The following is a 23,943-nucleotide window of genomic DNA, read 5'->3' as shown; positions in this document are numbered from 1 at the left end:
TCAGGTACCATTGTAATTTCCTCATATGCGGTTTTGCAAATGGTATTAGTAGAATGCAAGATGCCATGAATCCCAAGGCCTGCAGAATTTTTCTTGCAGGGAGTTGGGTCTTTGTTGCCATTATTTTGAAGTATTGAGTCAGCTGTAGTTGTTTGTCTGGTGTGAGACAAGCCATCTGGGCCATTGTATTCAAGCTGGCACCCAGGAATATTACGTTTTGTGAGGGCACTAGTTTTGATTTCTTGTCGTTTACTGTGTACCCTAGGCAACTTAGAAGGTGTTTGACAAATGCCAGATGTTTTAAAAGAATGTCCTTGTTTTCTGCTTGAATAAGGCAGTCGTCCAGGTATGGGTATATTAGAATTCCTCTTTGTCTGCAGTATGCAATTACTGGTGCCAGGCATTTTGTGAAGACCATAGGCGCAGTAGATAAGCCAAAGGGCAGTGCAGAGAAATGATAATGGGTTGAACCTGCAATGAAGCGGAGGTATCTTCTGCAATTTTGTCAGAATAGGGACATGCAGGTATGCCTCCTTGAGGTCCGTTACTAGCCAAGCCTTCTTGCCCATAATGGGAAGAAGCTGCTGCAGTGTTAGCATCTTGAATTTTGGTACTTGCAGACAGGTGTTCAGAACTGAAAGATCCAGAATGGGTCTCCATGCTTTGTCCTTTCTGGGGACTAGAAAGTCTTGAGTAAAATCCTTGTCTTTGCTCCTGTGTAGGTACCTGTTGAATGGCTCTCATGTCCATGAGAGCTGTAATTTGTTTTTGTGCCTCTGCCCATTGATTTGGTGGCAGGTTTGGCATTCCTTTTATCCTTGGCAAGGTATGAAAGTGGAATCTGTATCCTTGTACAATGTTTAGGACCCATTTGTCTTTTGTGATGATGTGCCAGTTGTCTGCAAAAAGTGCTAATTTTCCTCCCAAGGGAGCTGCCAAGAGAGATTTGCTTGGCAGTTGGAGGGTTGAATCATTGTGTTTGTCTTCTGCTAGCTTGGGGCCTGTCTTCACCTCCTTTCTGGGTAGTGGCACCCCATTGGCGATGTTTGTAAGGGCCTTGTGACTGACCTCTGCCCCTTGGGCATCTGTATTTGCCCCTCTGTGGTCTGTCAGAAGCTGGAAAGGACCAGTTTTTTGTTGGCCAATTTCTACTGAAACGAGGGGGTTGTACCTGTAAAAAAATCTTTGACCGTCTGCATAGACTTTGCCTTATCCTCCATTTTCTTTAAAACCTCTTCTGCTTTGACACCAAATAAGACATCCTGCTGTAAAGGTGCATCCAATAATTTTGCTTTAACATGTTCAGACAGGGTTTGTTCTTTTAGCCAAGTGTGTCTGCGTATGGCAGACCCAGTAACAGCTGTTCTACAGGAAGCTTCCAATGAATCAAATCCACATTGTAAAGTCTGTTTGCCCACCTGTTCAGCTGCATGCAACAGATCCTGCATTTCCTTGAATTCAGCCTGATCAGAATGTGTGCTCAGTTTTTGTTTTGAGACATTAGGAATTGCTGATATTTCAGCATGTGAAACTTGACAATTTAATGCTCTCATAGCCAAGGTAGCTGAGGTGTATATCTTCTTTCCCCATCTATCTAGGGCTCTGGAATCCCTTTCAGAGGGTACAGGATTTTTAGCCATAGAAGCTTTAGCCCCTTTGGGACCCTGGGAAATTGTTTCTGGGTCAGCCAGAGGGCTTTTGTAAAGGAATTTGTGTGGGTCAGGTACTCTGTAGTATCTGTCTGGTTTGGCTGGAGCAGGAGGTAGGGAGCCTGGATTAAGACTAGACTCTAAGTAAACATCATCCACAATATCTAAGACTGGAGGTATAGCAAGTGGTCTGTGCTGGGGTAGTAAAAGAAACTCTGGGAGCCTTTTCTTAGAGTCAGTGTAGTCCTGGCCTTCCCAGTGGAAATGCTCCCTCATGGTATGCAAAGTTTCCCCAAAGGAGTAGTCTTCAGGGGAAGATGCTGAGGGAATAGAGTCTTCAGCATCAAAATCTTCATAAGGGGGAAAAGCGTAATCCTGTTCCTCAGAAGAATCTGAGGAAATAGAAACCTGGTCAGAGGAAGCATAGTCCTCCTCTTGTCTTGGTCTTTTATCAGGAGGGGGATGGGAACTCCTAATTAGGGAAATCAAATCTTCAGCCATCTTAAGCATCTGTTTCTTAGGCATGGGGCCTTGAACAGGAGACTGATATAGTCTTTTTTGATTTTAAAGAAGTTTTTTGCTTAGCAAAAGATTTTATGGTGAGTGTAGTCGGTCTGAAGACACCTTCTGAAACCGAAGGCGTTTCTACTGCACCGGGATCACCTTCTGCTCCGTTGTCGGTAGGGCCTAAAGAAGATGGGTGTGACGGCCTAGTACACTTCGCCTGAGAATCCGAAGCTGTCTGGGGTTCCATTTCCGCGGTCGTCAGGGGCTGCATAGGCGCCTCACTGAAAACCGGAGAACCTGCGACAGGCCCAGTAGAGGCCTCGGAGTCCAGCTTGGTTCTAGGCTACCTGTCCTTATCCTTGCGTTTTTTTTATGCATGGCATTCGTCGGCTGCTCCGACGGCATGATACAATTAAATTTCCTACCAAAGAAATGACGTGCGAAGTCAAAACAGCGTTTGATACTTCATTTATTAAACCTAGCACAAAACCGACAACCTGTGACGCCGTGGTCTGGGCCTAGGCAAGGAATACAATAAGAATGGAAGTCCTTATGAGGTATTTGCTTCCCACAAGAAATGCAATTGTTAACTTTTTCTGACATCGGACTGAGGCAAGAAAAGGTTCCCCAATGGGGTACTTAGCTGTATTGAAGACTTCGGACTGAAATTCGATTCGAAAATCTCAGGTGTTGGCCGACCGGCACTTGCGAACTGCTTCTGCTTCGGGCACCGCACAGCAAGAAAGACTGAAGAAAATGGCGTTGGATGCCTCTTGTATACCCCCTGGCGTGCAGACGTCAGGGAGAAAGCGACAGCAACCAACGCCGGACCAAGACTTTGGAACTCAGGCCTGACGGCAGGATAACCCAAGTGTGATGACTGCAGCAGGGTAACACGATGAACATCAGAGAATGCTGATGGCCCCTTACGACTTAGAGTTTTGTACTGACAAACTGACTCCATTAAGTATCATTTCCCCATCCTGCCCAACACATGCGAGTCAGGATGCAGGAACTGTATCGGTGGCTGGGGACTCTGAAGCTCCGAGGAGATGACCTTGTCTACCTGCTGGCTTTTGCAGATGTAAGCCCTTGGGAGAAGCATAGATATGACTGGCCTTGATTACTTGTGGCAAGGTGTCTGGATGGCACTATGCAGCAGAGGAGACATCCTGGTACACAAGCTTCAAGGATGGCAAGATCTATAGATGGGCTCCATGTCTTCTCTTGGAACTGTTTCTTGTCTATATCTAACTCCCTGAATGGATAGTCACTTTTTTTCCTGCATATGTCACAAAAACTTTCTAAGTGAAATATCAGCTGGGACCAATTCTGGGACCCTAGATCTAGATTAAAGGAGTTTTGTGAACACCCAGTATGAATTGGGAATAGTTTCGGAGGTTCCAATACCTTGAGTTTCCAGCGGCCTTGTCAGCTCCACGTGGGAATCGGTAGTGGCCTGCGGCTCTAAAGTAGCAGGCGTCAGGGACTGTGAAAGCGCCTCACTGAGAACCGGCGACTGGCTTAGAAGAAGCCTAGTCAGTTTTGGACCTCGGATGCTTGTCCTTTTCTTTTTCCTTGCGTTTCTTGTGAAATGCAGTAGTCGGATGGCTATCAGACGACAATGTGTAAATCTTCTGCCAAAATAGTGAAATGCAAAATCGTACCGACGCTCAATAGTGCGGTGGTTAAATCTAGCACAAAACCTACAATTAGCAATGTCGTGGTCAGGGCCTAGGGCAAGGAATACAGTAGGAATGAAAGTCCTTATGAGGTATTTGCTTCCCACAAGAAATACAATAATTAACTTTTTCTGACATCGGTCTGGAGCAAGAAAAAAGTTTCCCCAATGGGGTACTTAGCTTTAAATGAAGACTTCGGGATCTGAAATTCAAACACGAAAATCTCAGGAGTCGGCCGACCGGTACTTGCGAACTGCTTTTGCTTCGGGCACTGCGCGGCAAGAAAGACTGAAGAAAATGGCATCGGCTGCATCTTTTATACCCCTGGCACACGGACATCAGGGAGGAGGTGACAGCAACAGACATCGGACTTAGACTTTGGAATTCAGGCAGACTGCGGGTAGCCTGCCAGCAGGATAACCCAATTGTAATGACTGCAACAGTGAAACACGATGAACATCTTTCCACCAAGGAAAAAACATTTGAACAAGATCTTTTCCCATATTTGGAGAATTACTTGGACATTTGCAGTGATCTCTTGCTCCTCTTTCTAAAACATCTTTGCAAAGAGAAAGGAAAAGATGTCTGCTGAAAATGGTGTAATTTGTTGTCCCCAGCTATTATCAGTCATTTCCTGCGGAGTCAGCATTTGTGATCTTTGACGTCTGTAGCATTGACGTTGACTGGGATGAAAATTTAGGTAAGCAGTGGTACAACTCTGAAACACATTGACCAGAAAAAGTTTAATGAATGTCAGACTTAAATGCAGGCTGATTCAGGAAAAATCTAGGAGAAAAAGAAAACTGGAGAATGAACAGCATTCTGGGGAACATGAGACAATTCCGGACCGATGATGGTGGGGGCCAATGCCAGTTTCTGAAGACTGCCAAGAGCATTCAATCTCTTGATTAATGAGTTCTTGAATAAGACAATAGTGCCAATAATTAGGAAAAGTCAGAGGCAAGTGGTCCAAGTATGGGATCCAAAGTGACACTGCCAAGGCAGCACTGGATCAGGTGTCAGAAGAGCCATTTTAAAAAAAGACTAAATTGGTATTGAAGTAGTCACATATTCTGAACCTAGGTGTCAGCAGAATGTGGGAAACAGCTACAGGTGGGAAAGGTAACAGCCAAATCATATACCATTTATGATGGAGATGGGAAAGGACAAAACCTGGATTTCCCACAGTGGATGACTTGTTTTGATATCTGGTCTTCTCAGTCTGCAGATTTCTCTCGTTTTCCTTTTATACTCCTGTGGGGAAAATACAGACTGAATCTTGCCCTTCTTTGTACACCCTGCACACAACAGAAAGCTTCCTTTTACATTTTCAGATTAGTTGTGATAGAAGATAAAGAAAAAGGTTGAAATATCTTTTTACAAGTATGCCTCAAGGTGAGAACACTTGTACAGCTGCAACATTAAATTTCGCATACATGTGTCATCGCATCATATAGCAGCCTTAGGTCAACTGGTGCCCTAGGCAAAAGGGCTCCACGGTGCCCCCCACCACATTACCTGGTGCCTCCATCCTGGTCTACCTACACCAAATAAATACTGGAAAAGCGCCCCTACCAGAGCGGCGCCCTAGGCAGCCGCCTAGTTGGCCTATGCCTAAGGCCGGCTATGCCAAAAAAGTTAAGCTAATGTAACGGTCCTTGGGATCCGATGCTCGCAATGGCACTTGGAGACCGTGTACTATTAGAAAGTAAACAAGTCAGACGGACTCTGATCACAAGGAAAAACAACATACTGATGATGCTGATTCAAAAAACTACAGTGCTAAAGCAGCTCCATTCTGTGGTGAGAAAGAATAAATTGCAACAAGACAGAATATCCCTTGTAAAGAAGATGGCATCAATAGACTGTTCCTATGACCTTCCAGAAATGACATCAGACAGATACCTCCATTTAGAAAATGACAGTATTTGATCTACCTCAAGCAATAAACCAAGTAATTTTAGTTATGAAAAATAAGCAAACAAAAAGTGTGTATGACTGTGTGAGAGAGAGAGCGAGAGTGAGAAGTTTAACATCACTGCAGGGGATAAAGATGGGGGGGGGGGGATAAATCAGTGCCATAGATCAAGCAACTTCATTTTATTTGTGTTTCAGCTACAAGTAAATTCTTCAAAACAGATGCTGAAGGAAGACTTGAAAGATGGACTGCAAATACTCAAGTCAGACAAAAGAAAAAGAACTTTAGCAGTTCAGCACACCTACTCTAAAGGGACTATTTACTAAGTTTAGAGGCATTAGTAGTTTATTGTCAGAAGGTTATAAAAACAAAAAAAACTACTACTTAAACAATGAACTCACCACACAAGAACCCAAGAAAAATCACCTATTCGAATCTCAGCATGCATGCTACACTACGTACAATTACGTACAAACTACAACCACAGACATGCAACAGGGCACGGAGACACCGGTGTCTTACCCTCAGTGATGTGGAGATGAGAGCAGTGCTTTCCGAGCTGCTTAACCCCTGTCGATGGCATTATGAAAAAGAATGCGGTCAGTAATGCACTAAAGCAGATGTCATGCTCATTTTAAATAGGTTATCTCACTGCAGCATGGCAAAGTAAAAAAAAAAACACTTATGTTCACATAGCATGCACAACCTGACCTTCCTATGCAGTGTTAGTGATGCTGAAAGAAAGCGGTCTTGCTCCATTCATAAAACAAAGATCATATGCTTGCAGTGACAGCAGTGTTATTTAAAAGATGCAAAATAAAATATAAACACATTCCGCAGAAGCACATACATATAAATAATGCAACATCATCATTTTGATGGTATGCTCTGTGCATTAAAACCCAGGCTGTACCTCTAATGTGAAACATCAAATGATATTACATATCCATGTGAACAAAGTGCCAGCCCAGTTCACGGTCCTAAAATCTGAAACCAGAAACAGCATTTATTTGAAGGTATGATGCCTTCACATTAGCTTTTTATGGTCATTAATGGACAAATTGTAGCTCCCTGAACCTGGATTCTAATAATCCAACCTCATTGCAACTTCCTCTCTCAACTAAGCACTTCCGTATCTCTGAACTGAATGGCATTCCCTCAAATTTGTTCAATTCTAGAAGCAAACTTGAAAATTTGCAGAATTTATTCTTACTGGCTATTGTAATGTTAGCTAGAACAGTAACTGGGTGTTTCCTACTTGCAGATTAGGGTCTGTGCCATGAAGGACTGGGGGGGGGGTCAGTCATTAAGGTTTTTCAGCCTTTGTGCCAAGACCATCCTCACCTTTTTTCATCTTTTTATCTGACTGACAGGCTTGTATTGCTCTACAATACTAAATCAAAATGAGCCAGTCAAAAGCCTGCCCCTATGGCACAGAGGGATAAAGCCCTTACTATACCCCAGATGATCCATGCTCAACTAGCAGCACAGGGGCAGGACGGACCAAGAAGGGGTTGAGGATGGAAGTGAACACCTGATGCTGGCTCACTCATCCTGGCAGGGAGGGAGGTTACCTAAAATCACTGCAATAGCAGCATTAAAACCAGGTGACCTCTGTGGTGAAAGAGGAATAACACTTGGTCGGGAGGATTAGGCATGCAGTTACCATAGACAGAAACTGTGGAACTCAAGACTGCTGCAGGGTGAAGTGGGCTAGGGCACTCTCCCTAGCAGCAGTATAACACTGCATCAACATCCTCAAGCTCACCAAATCTAGACTTGGGGCAGGCTGAGCTCAAGACAGGTTAAGGTGGGTCCAGCAGATGCGGTGAATGAGTAGAGCAGCTGGTGGCAGCTGACCATCAAGCTGCAGAGAGGGGGAGCAAAAGCAGAAAAAATGAATGAGGCATTCAAACACCTTCACTGCTTACATGCTTGCAGTGGGAATAAGCTTCAGCTGAGAACAATTAGTACAACATTCCACCAACCCCCTCTCGTACAGCTGCCCTAGAGGCATTCAGTCCATTCTCCCTTCCTTGTCCAAACCTGTAGACCTGTGATAACCTGAGTTTATCCTCTGAATCAGGTCTCCTTCATAGACAAGGGATGTTCTGTGGCAGCATCTAAAGAAAAGCTCCTTCTGTGTTCATTTTCAGCAGGACGCAGCTGTTATTACACTGCTTTCTGACCAAATTATTACTTTACAGGAAACTTACTACTGGGTTACTTCATCAGTATCACTTTGTTCAAGCAGAGAGAGCTGTATTTTGCGCTCTTTTTCCCTCCCGATACATAAAGCCTCAAGTCTCTCTCTTCCACCTTTCCAAATGACCAACCTGTTAACACCTAGACGTAACCTACAACCTATTCATATCCTTAGGAGAGAGGGATAAGCTACAAGAGTGGTGCCCATCAGTGTCTCTGGGGATCAGGAGTTATGGCCCTAACATTTCCCATGCACATGTCACTCACATCCCATTGGATAAGCATGCAATGTGCATATGCAAAGGTGAGTCTCCCACTCTTACAAGAGATGTCACTACAATAGCCCTGCCAGCCTGAAGGGAAAGTATATCTGGTGGTCTCTATTCTTCAATAAGAAATCTTCATAAGGCCTCCGCTTTGGGCATATTCCCCACAATCCTCCCATTAAGACAGAGGGGAACATAATCTACTTCATTTCTCTGTTTCATCAGCCAGTTCCTTCACTGCTTGGCTGTTAATCGAATGGGTTAGCTGGGTTCACAGTCACTATCTTTTCCTTCTATGCCATGGATTACATTACAAACAGTTGATGTTAATGAAATAAGTTCTGCTCTCAATCTTCTATGAAACGTAACTGCCCTACATGGGGAGATTTTGGTTTCTCCACACAGCGGTCATCTCAGAATTAATGTTGGTTATCAAGGTCTGTGTGTGTGTGTTTGGGGGGGGGATACATCAGGACACTTCTGTTTCATGGGTCATGCGTCACTCTTCTGAGCACTAGTGTAATCCATAATCAAAGCAGTCAAGAACCTACAATGAACAAATATATATTTAAATATCCAACTTGCAGTAGCAACATATAAAATTATGACCTGTCATAACACTTAATCTATAGCATTTCTCTTCTAAAAAGTACAGGGTCAGCTTCAGAGTCATTGCTTTCTACATCGCAGACATGTTTAAACAAATTACCATCAACTGTAGTACACCATTTGACTCCTTCAAAGAGATTCATAAGCAGAAAAGATGCCAAATTTTCAAAACACTACATTTAATTTTTTTTCAGCATAGAATATTAGAATAAGGCACTTTTTATTCAAAGGTTACTTATCACCAATGTGTTAAATAGCCACACAGTTTTATCTTGCCAGTTTAATTTAATAGGTTGTTCTTTTACATTAAATTAAAAAAAAAAAAAGTTACAGTAGCTTTGCTGTAAAGAAAATGGGCAAAAATCAGATCATTCACAGAAGGGATGTTGGAAACTAAGGGAAATGGAGGGCAATAACTGCCTGTGTAACTTGACATCACCATTTTGAATTAAATTCTTTCGGCTTTTCCCAGTTAGGGGTCGCCACAGCGGATAACCTGTCCGCTCATGATTAGCAGTGAAGTTTTATGGTGTCGAGTTGCCAGCCCGGCACCCAACCTTCCACAGAAGGCGCACACACACGCACTCATGCCTACAGCCAATTTAGAGTGTTCAATCCACCTACACCATGTCTCTGGGATGTGGGAGGAAACCAGAGCACCCGGAGGAAACCCACGCGACCACAGGGAGGACATGCAGACTCCGCACAGAAGGCACCTCAGCCGAGGAACGAGTCGGAGAACCTCTTGCTGTGAGGCGGCAACACCAACTGCTGCACCGCCGTGGCTGCCCTATCGCTTTGAATTAACAACACCCTTTATAAATAAGATGGGTGTGGGTTCCTTTGTTCGGACTGCTCGGTAAGTAAACATACGTAAAAGATGCTTCTCTTACTCTAGCTTCTTGTATTTTTTGGGTGTTTTTGCATTTACAGTGGAAAATTCAACGTATCCTGGACACAGCAACTACATGCAAAAACAGGTAGTGTCTTAAATATACCATGAAGTGCTTTGCTGCACTTTCTTCAAATATACAACAGTCCCAAATGTGAACAATTAAAAATGCATCTGAAAACACAGTAAAGCAACAAAATGGGAAAACTAGTTGTATAGAAACTACTGCACTAGACATTGGCATACAAATTATGAGCCACAGTCACAACTTCTTAAGCAAGATCCATGTAAAAGATCACTTTGCACTCTTATTAAAGATATGAAAAAGAAAGATTCAAGCTGGACTTGCTTGTCTGAAACAGTGTTAACAGTTTTAAAACAATAGATCAATACAAAATAGAGTAAAACTGCATGCAAATCTCCACTGTGTAATGCATTAGTTTAGTCAAAAGTCAGCTTTTTGTTACTATTGTAAAACTGCTTTTGCTCCTTAATATTTTCAAATGAAGTTTTAGAAAATACTTGCCTGTAAGTGAGCCCAAACTTCAGATAATATCCAGTTTTCAGTTTCTTAGATGCATCACATTTACATTCATGCCATTTACCACATATGGCAAGCATAATCCCATCTCATACATCTTTTAGGAGGGTCTATATTAGAACATCGAAGTTTCACAACTTTGAATGTTCTAATATCGAACCCTATTCAGCAAAAGCTGAAAACATCGAACATACAGAACAGAATTTTTTTTCCGAGGGAAAAAATTTGCTGTTCCAAAACACATACACACAACACAAGCACACCAAACAAACAGCAATCCACACACATACACCTAAACTCTTACACGTAACCCTACACTAAACTATACATACACCACTAGCTATCCACTTACCTTAACCCAAACCCTAACTCTAACGTCCATCACTATTGCACACTCACCTCACCCGCGCCCTAACTAACCTCACCCGCACACTTACCTGAACACGACCTGCAACTTTCTACCACAGAGGTGAAAATACCGAAGCAACAGAAACTGACAACCAAATTCTTTCCCTAGGAAAAAAATTTGTTTTTCTGTTGCTTCGATATTTTCAGCTTTCGCTGTATAGGGGTCGATATTAGAACATTCGAACTTTTAGGACTCTGTCTACATATAAACCTTTTTACTGGCTTATATTGACTCAGCTGATAGGCACCACCTAGAGTCTGTGCTACTGCCCAAAACTCCAAACCTAGACTCTTACAAATTTAAAACAATTTCCCATCCTCCATCAAAAGATATGGGGAAGCTTTGAAGGCTGTAGTATCTTAATCCTTGTTATACCCAGTGCTAACTTATTCTGACAGCCTTGGGAATGACTGAGAAATGTAATCATCCCTTTTAACTGTCCTGTTAACTGAGGTTATCATTACATAAATAAAAAAGGATAAGACAAAAGAATCCAGTATCGACTCCCTTCACAGTCCTACATTCATCATGCTGAAAACTTTGTATGTTACACAATTCACACTACAGCAAAATACAGGCAGTGCAGAAGAGTCCCACATTCCTTAATCTTTCTGAGTAAAACAAATGATTCAGAGTTGGTTATTAATGTAGTAAATCTTTGTTACAGTGTTTCTAATGAGTTAATTTGAGCAATATTATATGCACCTCGTTCATCACTGCACAAACATTAACTACTTGCTTTCTAAAATCAGAAAAATGTATTCAGACTATCATTCTAGGTACCAATTTCCTGAGGATGTTCATTCAGTTTAATTACATCCAAACTAGGTGGTATAATGGTACACATTTTGTAGTTACCTGCATACTCTGAAATTCAACTTAAGCAGGATTAAGGAAAATGAGCAAACACCAAGATATACACAGTACAAGGTCTAACGCACAGTAGTACCCCATTACGTTTTCAGACATTTTGTCCAAAATTGATGCTCACACATCGAATCTCGTTACAAAACCCTCTCTTGACCCAATTTAGTAAAATTTATAAGAAAAACCTTGCCAAGCTGGAGTTCTCACTATGTGATACCTTAAACCTCCTGCGATAGAGGCCCATGGGATATATGCAAATGACCCCTTAAGACCATCAAGTTGTTTCAGCTATATGGCTTGTGAATGGGTCTATAATTCTATATCAGACTGCTACTTCCTTATTTATTGACTAGTACCACAACTGATTTCCTTCCATTCTATTGTCACACATCCCCTCCATAAGAGCATCTCATGGAAAGGACACAGCATGTATCAAGAATCCTGGGACCAAATTTGGACCCGTAAAACATGTCCTTTAATGTTCGCTAAAACTTGATAAGCTGTAAACTGATTAGTGGACAATGGATGCATTTAAGTACAGTTTCAGTTTCATTGGCTGTCTAACCCTGGTCAATCCTTTTGACTTTATTAGTAAAGTAGTCATTTATTACTTCTCATATATTTAGCTTCACATATCCAGATTCTGTCCAGTTTTAAAAGGACTAACATCTTCACCTGTTTGACTTTAGACACAGCTGAAGTGCATTAGTCAGCAAGTATCTCCTTAGGGATGTAATCAGAGGATCAAAAGCATCAGTTCCCTAGCAATATACTACCTTACTTTCCCTTATGTCAGGATAGGCCTCTATAGAGTATTGCCTTTTCTTTTAAATTGTCTTCCCTCTACCTTTGGTTTAGGTAGATACTGCCATCTCACTGTCTTTTCCTTACCTAGTTTGATCTCCCACTACAAAGGGTACACTAGAATAACATTTGTCATTTTTGCTATTTCTTGACTTGCAGAAAGAACCCTGCTGACTGTCCACTTTTACTTGTACTCTTAATTTACACCATTACAAATGGGCACTCTGCTGCTTATCTGGTTTTCTGCATTTGCTTTGTTCTGTGCATCCTTACACAAGTGCATTTCTACGTCCATTCTCTCCTTTCTGTTTCTGTGCTAACACTTCCTGCAATTATTGATATTTACTTCGGTCTTGAACGGACTTATTTTATTTCAGGGTTTCCTATCAGTTCATCGTTATGTCTTCTACAGACATCCACAGCTTTGCAATTTTGTTCCCTCAGGGGTCATGCTTCTGAAAGCAGACAGGATCCTTTATTATTACATAACCACAACAAAATGATGGCTCCTTTTGTAGTTTCTATGCCAATTACCTTCTACTGGTGTTGATTCTGAATCTCAAGAGAGCCACTGCCTTGCTTCCCCGTCCTAATACTATACTGAACAGGTATATAAAGCTACTGCATTACCTCTTTCTTCTTAAGTATGCCTGCCACACACAGACTATGGAATTCTCCCTTCTTCCACATAGCTTTAAAATGGAAAAAGTCCTTTCCCAACATTACATCATACATTCAATAAGGGAGTTACAACCACAGAATGCAAGTTTTCCTAGATCTTTCTAAATTTCTACATGTGTAAGTGGATACCCTTTTCTGGCACTATAAATGAATATTAGCTTTTCTTTTTGGTTCTTGCTAATTTATGCTCAGAATATAGCACAGCATGAATCCCCCTTTCTTTCTAAAAATGCAGTGCATTCTACCAGATTGGGTGGTCAACAACGATACATGGCTGACTGTATCCTGGCTGTAATTGTATCACACTTCACTGTCTGGAACTACATCTAAAGCATGCTTTTCAGTTTTCATATTTCTATCAGTAGCATTCTCTTCATTGTTAATAGCACAGGAATTACCCCGTCTACCACGTTTGTAACAAATGAACATATTAAATTGCTGCCATTTCACAGAGGCTACATTTATTACTATAATTTTACCCTTAAACACCGTATCATTAGCTAACAATAATCTATTAAAATTGCTAGCTTATTAGATTTCTCGGGATCACTCTGCAGTAAGCATTTTCTTACATTACTAGACCAAGCTCCTTTAAAATCTACACCTACAATTTCTAATATTTTTATTTTACTGTTGCTACCTGGTTTAAGATAGAGCTTTAAATTATGGCTTATACGATAAACAAATCCTCTATTATTAAACAAGGCCATAACAAAGAGTTGTAAAGCACAAAAAAGAATCTATGTACAATATGGATAGACTACAGTAAACATTTGACAACATTTTGCATTTCTGGACAAATGCTTGCAGATGTTTAAAATATACCCTACTTTGACAAATTTCAAAAGAATCACTATGAAACAGTGACAAGCCACTTTATAACAAACTCACAAAGGAAAATTACTAACCCAAGGTAAAAAAAATCCAAGGAAAGATGCTTCAGGATGACCAACATCACTGCTGCTTTGCCTTGTTCTTAATCCATTAAACTGCTTACTTAACCAACTAGGCTAAGGTTATTAGCTTCCCTTCCAAAAACAACCTTTTCCAATGACATCTCAACTACATTTTCTGTGGTAATTTAAAACTATATCACTCATCACGTAAGTAACTGAAAGCACAACAATGCATCATTAAACTTTTTTCGATGAGCCAAGAATGACATTTAGTCTTGATAAATGTTCAAAAGCAAAATTTGCAGTAGAAAAATTTAAACTTCAAAATACCACAGGTTAGTATTAGGCTGACTGCCTTTTCAGGCCATTTTAAGCCTAGCCAGTTACCCCATGTGAAAATTAAACCCTGCACCTTGTATCTGTAAGGTAAGCGTCTTAACCATTATACCAACCTCCCACCAGCTTGGACAAGGAATGTGAGATGAGCCCCCTAATGTTCCAAGTCCACCAATACTTGCGAGTTGATGAAGGGTCAGCAATAAAATGTGAACAAATAAGAACAAAGCTTAGTAAGGAATATTTTAGAACACTAAAGCTAATACTGAAAACTGCTTTGACATCTCGGAACACATTTCAAACTACAAATAAGCTACCTACTCATGTTCTAACTTACAGCTTTGAGATGACTGACTGGCACCAAAAAACTTCAAATTAGCTGGATAAAAAAACTGTTTCATACTTACCAAATGACATGAAAACATATACAAGGTGTTACATGTATCCCTTAGGCTAAAGGGGGTATGGGCCTCCTTGAAATTGTCCATATGTATAGGTCAGCAATTGTATTACTGCATAAATATTTGCTGACATTACTGGGTCCAAATATAGCAAAGTTCTAAAATGAGGAAAATGCATCTAAGATGACATCTTTATTAACATAAGTATTTCTGAAAGGAGCAGAAATGGAAATAAAATCAGAAGTAGAAAAATAAAAACAAGTGACAACAGAAAACAAAAGTTCATAGGTTCATACTAGGCCATCTGCCCTAGGCCATTTATAAGCCTAGCCAGAGTATGTTTGGCTTTCGCCACCCATTTTAAATTAATTTTGCTATGCCCTTTTTCGAGGTTAGTATACTGTGCCTCTGTCTAACAGTGACACAGAAGTGATACCCGGGGTAAACCTATGATCTCCCATCCACTCAAGATTCCTCTTAAAGAAAGTCAATGAGGGACTCTGCCTAACCTGGACTGGGATTAGAAAGAATACAAAGATGATGACAAAAAAAGAAAGGAAAATTAGAAAACCCACAATTATAGAGACACGTACATAGAGCTGCTCTTGATCAATATTTAATGCATGAACAGCTAATAGGTGAATTTATGCCAAAAAATGAAATGTTAATAGCAATTGAAGATAACACACTATATACACATAGCTTTACAAAGCCCATATAAAAAGTGGGAGTTGCATAAACATGTGGGTTCTGTAGCATAGAACTAGTAGTAGTAGCACATCTTAACTGTTGCAATATACTTAAGGCTGAGGGTCTGTACATTAGCAGACAAAAAATTGTGGCTAGACTGTTACTTGGGGAACTGTACAGTCATTACAACACACATGTAACTGAAAATAATTGGAAAAATGAGAAAAACTTACTGAAAAAGTTCTGATCACACAGGATCACAAAATACTAATGGTAAAAAAGTAGAAGCAAGAAAAACAGATACTGTAGTCAAAGAAAGGACAAAAGTAGCATTGATAAATACAAATACGCACACCTAGTGATTACAGTGCCCTATATATTGAGAGAGAGAGAGAGAGAAAGACAATTGTGAAGTGCCAGGACATACAAGCAGAAACAAGAAAAATCTGGAATAAAGACATTCAAATTGTTAAAATAGTATCAAGTGCAACAGGGCTAATAAAAAGAACAACTTTCAAACATATTTAAATATGTTGCCCATAAAGGTAACTTCATATGAATGGAACGTGGCAATTTTGGTTTTCCTCGAAATACTGAAATGTCAAATTTTAGTATCTCGAGACAAAAACAACAAGTCAAAATCCCGAAACATTGAAATTTTCCCAGGGTAAGTAAACACTTGCCCAAAACTACAAAGTACATACAGTACCATCGGAAACCCACCTAGGTGGGGGGGGGGATGTGGCCCCCACCCCCCCAACTACATATACAAACTCCGGGATAGCACTACAGTGGGAAGAAAGGACACATCTCCCTATGCTGAGCAACTGTTTACTTGCCCTGGGAAAATTTCCATGTTTCGGGATTTTAACTTTTATTTTTGTCTTGAGATACTGAAATTCAACATTTCAGTATTTCGAACTTTCAAAGTGAAACAATTTGGATACATTCTAAAGCTGAGAAATGCACTCTTGGCAAACATGCAATACCGAAGGAATACAAATTTAACTGACTTTGACTGTACCCTGACTTAATAATGGGGTCTATTCCTGTCATGATATTAAAAACCCTAAACATTTGGGGACATTAAGAAAAAGACTAGTTAAAACAATCCTACTGTCTGTACTTCAAGAACTATAGATGCTTTGACCAAAGCTCTTAAGTTTCGTTCATGTAAATGTACATTTTCAGTGCATCTTCTGGGAAGAAAGTATTTCTGCCCAGCCTGCTCAAGTCCATTTTTCTACGGCAGCTATACATGACATAAGGTCATCCTCTGTAATTAGTTTCTTCATTGATGGTACAGTGCTGGGGTTAGCAGCCTCAGAGGTTAACACAACTAGCTGCTGCTTTTGCTATACCAGCCTTTGGTCAGTCCTCAACTCTGAATATAATAATTCCTCCATGGTTGTAGTCCCCAGCTAACCATGCCGTGACCAGAACTGTCACAGCCCAAATATAGTTTACACTTGGGAACAAATGTACAACAAAGAACTGAAAAGTGAAAAGTCTTTGGACAACTGCCAGCATTCTCCACTAGTACAAGTCCAAGAAGACACTGGTGTTGGGACATATACAACATAAAAATACAGGTTTATTTTTAAAAGTCAAAAGAAATCCAAAATCATTACCCACTTGGCTTTATAGATTCCTTTTAGGATACAGACTGTTTTAGAAAAAAAAGAACCACAGCCACTCCAGAACATAGGCTGCTTTTAAAACAAATGTCCAAGGTTGAAGGCCACTCCCACACCAAACTTCCAGAGCTGTAAGTAACTACTTCCACAAAGGACATTCCACAGATTAGTCCAGATTGGGGTCTCCCACTCCACACATCAAGGTCTTCCTTTAGATAATCCTACAGGAGAGGACCTCACTTTCTGGTTAGCTGCTCATAGGTTGGTACTAGGCTATCGGCCCTAGGGCCTATACAAGCCTACCCATAACAATTCCATGGCTATTTCTTCCCACAGTATTTACTTCCCTGAACCCCTATCTAGCAGGGCGACTGAAGCAATCCCCGGGGTGAATTTCCCATCTCCCACCCAATCATCAAGGTTCCTTTTGAAGAGGGCCAAAGAGGCACTCTGCTTGACATGTATGGGCAGTCTATTCCAGAGTCTGGGGAGTTTCTGGGTCAGGAACCTATCCCTCCAGCATGTTTTGTGCATTGTGATGACAAGGTTTAGATCCCTGGAGAATGTCTCTGAGGGATTGGTATTTCTTTAAGTGTAGCATGTCCAACAGCTCTGGTTTTGACATGGTCTTGTATGTTAAGCAGAGATCGCCTATGAGTAGACGATATGCGACACAGTATAGGTGGAGTTTTTTTTTTTTTTTTTAGGCTGTCAGCACAGGGCATCTGCTTTAGGTCTGCAATTCTTTTAGTGAGGTATTTCTGTGGCCTTTCCACTTGTTGCAGATGTCTTGAGAGGTACATACCAAACGGGGCGTTGTATTCGATAATGGGTCTAATGAAGGACGAGTACAGTGGGACAATGACCTCCTTTTTTCTGGATGAAAAGCCCTTAGAGAAGAGGTGTGCCACATAGAAGGATTTCCTGACTGTTGTTGCGATGTGGTTATCCAAGGTGAGACCACTGTCCACCTGTGTCCCTAAGTCTCATCATACTTTCGTGTTTAGTGTACTGCTACCTATGGGGTAATTCATGGGTACATGTTTTTTCCCAAAGGGGATAGCTATACATTTCTTGGCACAGAGCTTGAGCTCATGGCTCTGGCACCAAGCATCTGTTTCTGTAAGGACCTTTTGTACAATATCCATATCATTTGGGGATTCAGTAATGGCTCCCAGTTTGTAGTCATCTGCGAACTTTGTTAGCCAGAGTCCCTTAGTGTTGGCCTGTACTTCAGAGAAGTAGATGCCAAACAAGAGCGGCCCTAGGACTGAACCCTGAGGTACTCCACTGGAGTCGGCTACGTTTACAGTGTGGGTTCTGTCAGTAAGCCGGTTGGCAACCAGAATGATGTAGGGATTAATGCCCAGCTTAGTAAGTTTATCTAGGATTCCAGCGTGGGGGATGGTGTCGAAGGCCTTGGCGAGGTCCAGATACGCTGCGTGGACCACCTTACCCTTGTCCACGGCTCTGGTGACTGATTTGAAGAAGTCAATCAGGTTCAGGAGACGAGATCGATCCTTCACAAACCAAAACTGCGTGGGGTCCAGTGTTTTTAGGTTGCCAATGTCTTTGTTTATAAGTTCTATGACAATACGTCCCATGGCCTTGCAGATCCAGCTCGTCAGACTGATGGGTTGGGTAGTTCCCGGGATCGAAGGTGGATCCCCCCTTGTGGAGTGAGATAACTGTAGCTGCTGTGTGCCACTCATTGGGTACAAAGCCTGAGGTGAGGCTATGATTAAACATGACACGTAGGCGAGGTGGCAGTTCATTTTGTAGTTCATGTAGTACACAGCCTGAGAGGTCATCTGGTCCCATGGATGCTGTATTCTTAGCTTTGGAGAGTGTTTTTTTACCTGTGTGGCCCTTGGAATTTGGCAATCTTTCGGTATTGAGATGGGTCCTTTGGAGGATGAGAGGGGGGTGAAGTTTGCACGGAATCAATCTGTCAGGATTATTGGCAAAATCCTTGGGATCAGTATATTTAATGCCATTCTGTTGTAGCTCAGAACATTGCCATTTAGATTCTTGACATAGCATGCCTTGTGGTTGTCTTTGGAATCTTTGGCAATTTTATTTTTGTAACTAGCTCTGGAGTCGCTTTTATGTAACCTCCTTGTATACAAACCTTTTTAAATATTTTTAACAATCTCGCACACTGAACAATAATATGGGTACATATATTTATAGAAAAAAAAAACAATTTAAACATTTTTCATTGGCTTCATACTTTATACATACATTTTAATCATGCACTCCAACGTTACATAAATTCACTCATTTTTCATGCATTGTTCCCACAAATTTCACTTATCTTTATGCAATTCGCTCTCTCTTCCTAAAGATCCCACCTCCAATTCTTTTATCTCCTTTACAACATTCAATACTTTAGTTGCAGTTGGTGTTAGATTTACAATAGCATTAAGCTTAGCAAGACGTTACTATGTCTTGGCAATTCAGATATTATCTCAGCTCGAAGGAACCCCCCCCCAAAAAAAAATATTTCTAACAAAGTACTCTGCAGGAATTTTTAAAATCTACCAACTTGTTGCATACTAAAAAATATGTTCAATTACCTCTCTCTTTCCCGTTATACCTCAAGCAATTATCTAATTGAGGAAAACTCTCATGTCTATCTGGGATTAAAAATACATAAGCAAACATTTTCAAGCAAAAATCCTAAATCTTCTGGCCTTAGTTGTATACTAGGGAGCCATACAAATATCCGCCCTCCATTCCTTTGTAAATTGCCCATCCATTCCCTTCTCAACTGCTAATCTCTTCTGGTTCTTTAATGCAGTACTTCATATACCCTACAAATAATACTTGAACAGTGGCTTCTCTGCTAGACCTGGCTACAAACTCAACCAGAACTGTCTTTCACTTGGCACTTCCTATCCTTTTTTACTTCCCTACATAATGCAATCAATCCCAGTCTCCAATCTGTAGTCCAAACTTCCACTTGGCCTCATTCCTCTCTATTACATTTTCTTCCATAGTTATTTGCTCCCAGTACCTGGCTTCCTTTCCTAATTGTCTCCAATAAAATTCCAGATTGCCTCTTGCCTACTTTCTGTAACCCTAATTGCAATCATCCTATTGGTAAATTCTCTTTTCACTGTTCCTCTATTGGCTTAGTTCCAATAATACTTCCTGCAGCTTTATAAATTATGTTCTCTGCCATCTCCGTGATTCTCCTTAAGGGTTGCATCCAAAGTCCTACAGGCTCCTTATTTCTTAAACTCACCTCTGTATACCCTCCCCCTCATTTCATCATCATCATGCCTCCACTTCAAGATGTGCCCTTTCTGCTTGTGTAATGTATATAAGCCTCATTGTGTAGCTCTAAAGTATCCTTTCAAAATGGGTAATCCTAAATCTTGTTCTACAGGTAAGAATAATTCACTCCCCTTAACTCTTGCGCTCTTCTCCTCCCAAATAAAATTCTTTAACTCCATTATAGTACACAACTTCTCCCCAGTTGATAAAATATCCCTGACCTGTAAATAAAACTAAAGGAATTAAAAATATGTTTGCTGTAATCTCACTATCAATAATGAAAAGCTTCTGATTTCTCAATTTTTGTATTATATTTTACTTGGTCTCTTCCAACATATCCTTAGCTGCCATAATAAAACACTTCTCAATCCATATAATCATCATTTCATCTTATGCCCCCATAGATTTGGGTACTGCTGAACAAATTCACTGTGTATACATATAGTTTACTTTTATAGCCGTTTGCCATAGCAGTTTTATCCTTTAACTTGTGAGCTTCTTTTTTCTTTGCCAATGGCTCCAAGCATAAAACAAATAATCCTTATATAAAACGTTTTTAAGGACCTTTATTTCATTATCACTTAAAACACTGGCATACATACATAATGGAAAAAAAAACACATTCATTTTCCCCCATTTACATACATGCATTTATACATTACAGGTTTTCTTTCTGATTATGTCCAACATTTACATACATTATTCAGTTCCTGCTTGGAATTAAACCTCACTTCTCCTCCCAAAAATTACTCTTCATGTATTGTTCGTACAAATTCCACTAATTTATATTTAAATTGATCCTGCCCTTTTCTAAAGATCCCTCTTACAATTCTTTTCTCTCTTTTACAAAATTCAATAATTCAAATACCGCTAGTTTAGATTGATATCCATTTTTTACTTTTTTTTTTTGGCAGCCAGATGAATTAAATTTAAGGTCTTGCTATTAACTATACAATTCAGATCTAGTGTCGAAGCTCGAAAAAATAACTTCCTTAGTTACAGACATTTGTTCCCCAAATATTTCTGACAGAGAACTTAGTAATGATTTTTTTAAAATCTGCCAACTCATTACACTCCCAATTACATCTCTCTTTCCCATCACACCTCAAACATTTACTATCTACGCGAGGGAAAAAAGCCTTTGAAGTCTGCTTGGTGTATAAAAATACCTATGCAAATACTTCTAAGCAAAAATCCTAAACCTTCTGGACTTTGTTGCAAACTTGGGAGCCTACATATTTCCTCCCCATTGTTCTTTTGCAAATAGCTTAAACAGTCTTACGAGATCCCAACAGATTTATTTTTTTCTTGTACTCCGATATCAATCCCGTACTCTGATATCAATCCATAGTAAGGGAAGGCAGTCTCTAACCTGCAGTCCAAATTTCTTCTAGGTCTCATCCTACTCTATTACCTTCACCCTCTAGTTATTCAATTCCAATATCTTGCCTCCTTTGCCAGTTTTCTGCAGTAAATTCCAGCCTGCCATACCCCTACTTGCAATCATCTCTATTAGCAAAGTCTCCTTTATTTAGTCACATGCTGGCTTAGTTCTTAGAATAATTTTCTGTAGGTTTATGAATATAATATTCTGTACGGTTGTTTTTCTCCTTAAATCTCTGCATCCAAAAGCGCACACTGTCCTCCTTTCTTGACCCCCCCACTTCATTATCTTCCCTTTCCACTTTGAATTACAGCCCTCTGCTTGTATTATGTACAGTAACCTTAACTATGTAGCTCTAAAATATCCCTTAAGATCAGGTAATCCTAAACCATCTTGTTCTACTGGGAAGATCAACTTAACCCATTTACCTTTTCCCTTTCCCAAGTAAATACATTCAGCATCTACAAAACTGCTGTAGTAGTAAACTTTTCACCAATAACTGCCTTAACACCTACTGCAGAAGCTTAGTGCTGCCTGCAACAATTTCCTTTCAGGTGCAAAACATTCTCTCCTTTTACTAAAAACATATGGAATTTTTTTTTTTTTTTTTTGCAAGATTGATACCTTGCCTGCTGACTTAGGAACACTTCAGAAAGAAGTGCTTTGCAATGCCCTAATGCTTTAGGAGATCCATTACATTACAGAGTTAAATGCTTCCAATGCTAATACAAGACTTACGGAAAAAAAATTTTTTGGTGGTGGGGGGTGGGGTCATATAAAATATAAAAATGCTAATCTATAATAAATATAAAATTAAATGGAACTTTTATTTAACCATACACTGCAACCTGACAAGCTGTTAAACCTATAGAACGAGTAGCTGGTCAGTAAATATGTATGAACTTCTAAAATCATCACTGCGAAAGTCTGGTTTATTAATATAATTACTGGTGTAGCAGTGCTATTCTCATACACTCCATAAATGCATAAAGCGAATGTATCACTCACTCGGGGAGTCATAAAAGTTACCATGAAGTGTACACTTTGTCTAACCTTTGAGTTCAGGAACAGTCCTACCACAATGATTTTACTATCTATTCACTCAAAGGCTACACAAGTGTACACTTTGTGATAACCTTTATGACTCTGCCCTCATTCTCTCCAAAAGCTCTTTTCCCTAAGTTACCTCAGAGCAGGAATTGTGAAGGTCAGCACCATTTAAATGATCCTGATTAGATGCAATTTTTGCAACTGTCAGCTTATTATATTTGGGCAACAGAGTACCCCAACACACTTATCACCAGTTTTATTCACCATACTCTCAAACATACTACAAATTACATTAACTAAAATGTACTCTGGGAAACAAACTTTAAATTCCAAAATCAAAAACTGAACAGAACACAACATACAAACATTTTTACAAAGGTCTTCATACAGACTCCAGCTTGTACAACTATGTGAACACTGATGAAAAATACATATTAAAGCCATCAAGCAAAATTAAAAAACAATTATGTACTTACCATAATGTTCCATCTGTGTTGTCTATCTTCATTTATCCTTGACAAATGGGTCTGATTCACATATCGGAACAGACTCTGCCATTACTACAATTTTCCACCAGCCAAAAAACTCAAGCTTCACCACTACCCCCAATCCCGCTCTCACAATTACCTCAAATAGAGCTTGCAGAGAAAGAATAGTTATTAGAAAAGGAAGCCAAATGGAAGCCTTATCTACTATGCTTGAAAATTCACAATAATTTAATAACGCATAATACACTCCACTAAAAAAATCTTGAAAGACCAGTGGATGGAGGGAGGGGAGTCAAAGATAAATTAAGGTAGACAAAACAGATGGAACGTTCTTGGTAAGTACATAATTTCTTTATCTGAGGTTGTCAATCTTCATTTTATCCTTGACAGATAGGACAGAGTCCCCAGCTACCCAAGATTTTGGGTGGACTCGTGGAAGGATATGCCTGAGCACCATCGAACCAAAGGACGCTTTTCCCCTAGAGAGCAAGTCCAATTTGTAATGAGTAATAAAGGTATGGAGAGAAGCCCAAGTAGCTGCTGCACTGCCTGCATATATATCATCCATTGAAGCTCTGGATTAGAAAACTGCAGAGGTGGCTACAGGCCTTGTAGAATGAGCTTTCACGGGCTTTGGCATAGTTATTCTATTCTTATAGATGAATGAAATGCAGTCTTTCAGCCATTTAGCCAGAGTCACTTTGCTGACTGCCATACCCAGCTTTGCATTGGAAAAAAAAACATAACTG

The 23,943-nt window shown here is 40.2% G+C and overlaps 1 protein-coding gene across 4 annotated transcripts in view; it reads right to left on the bottom strand.

Annotated features, from left to right (window-relative positions):
* The window catches only part of ANO5 (anoctamin 5), a 1,890,652-nt gene that overhangs the window by 1,464,696 nt on the left and 402,013 nt on the right, over positions 1-23,943 (bottom strand). For 2 of the 4 annotated variants that reach the window (XM_044082599.1, XM_044082601.1), the window contains one exon: positions 6,279-6,326. The exons of the other annotated variants lie outside the window; for them this stretch is intronic. In XM_044082599.1, coding sequence (XP_043938534.1) covers positions 6,279-6,326 — 48 coding nt within the window. The remainder of the gene's footprint in view (positions 1-6,278; positions 6,327-23,943) is intronic. 4 annotated transcript variants of the gene reach the window in all.

This window comes from Protopterus annectens, chromosome 9.part0, assembly GCF_019279795.1.
Source record: "Protopterus annectens isolate FY-2018-M chromosome 9.part0, PAN1.0, whole genome shotgun sequence".
NCBI lineage: Eukaryota > Metazoa > Chordata > Ceratodontiformes > Protopteridae > Protopterus > Protopterus annectens.
Note: the sequence above shows the minus strand (reverse complement) of the source record. Positions and strands in the feature narration are given on the sequence as shown.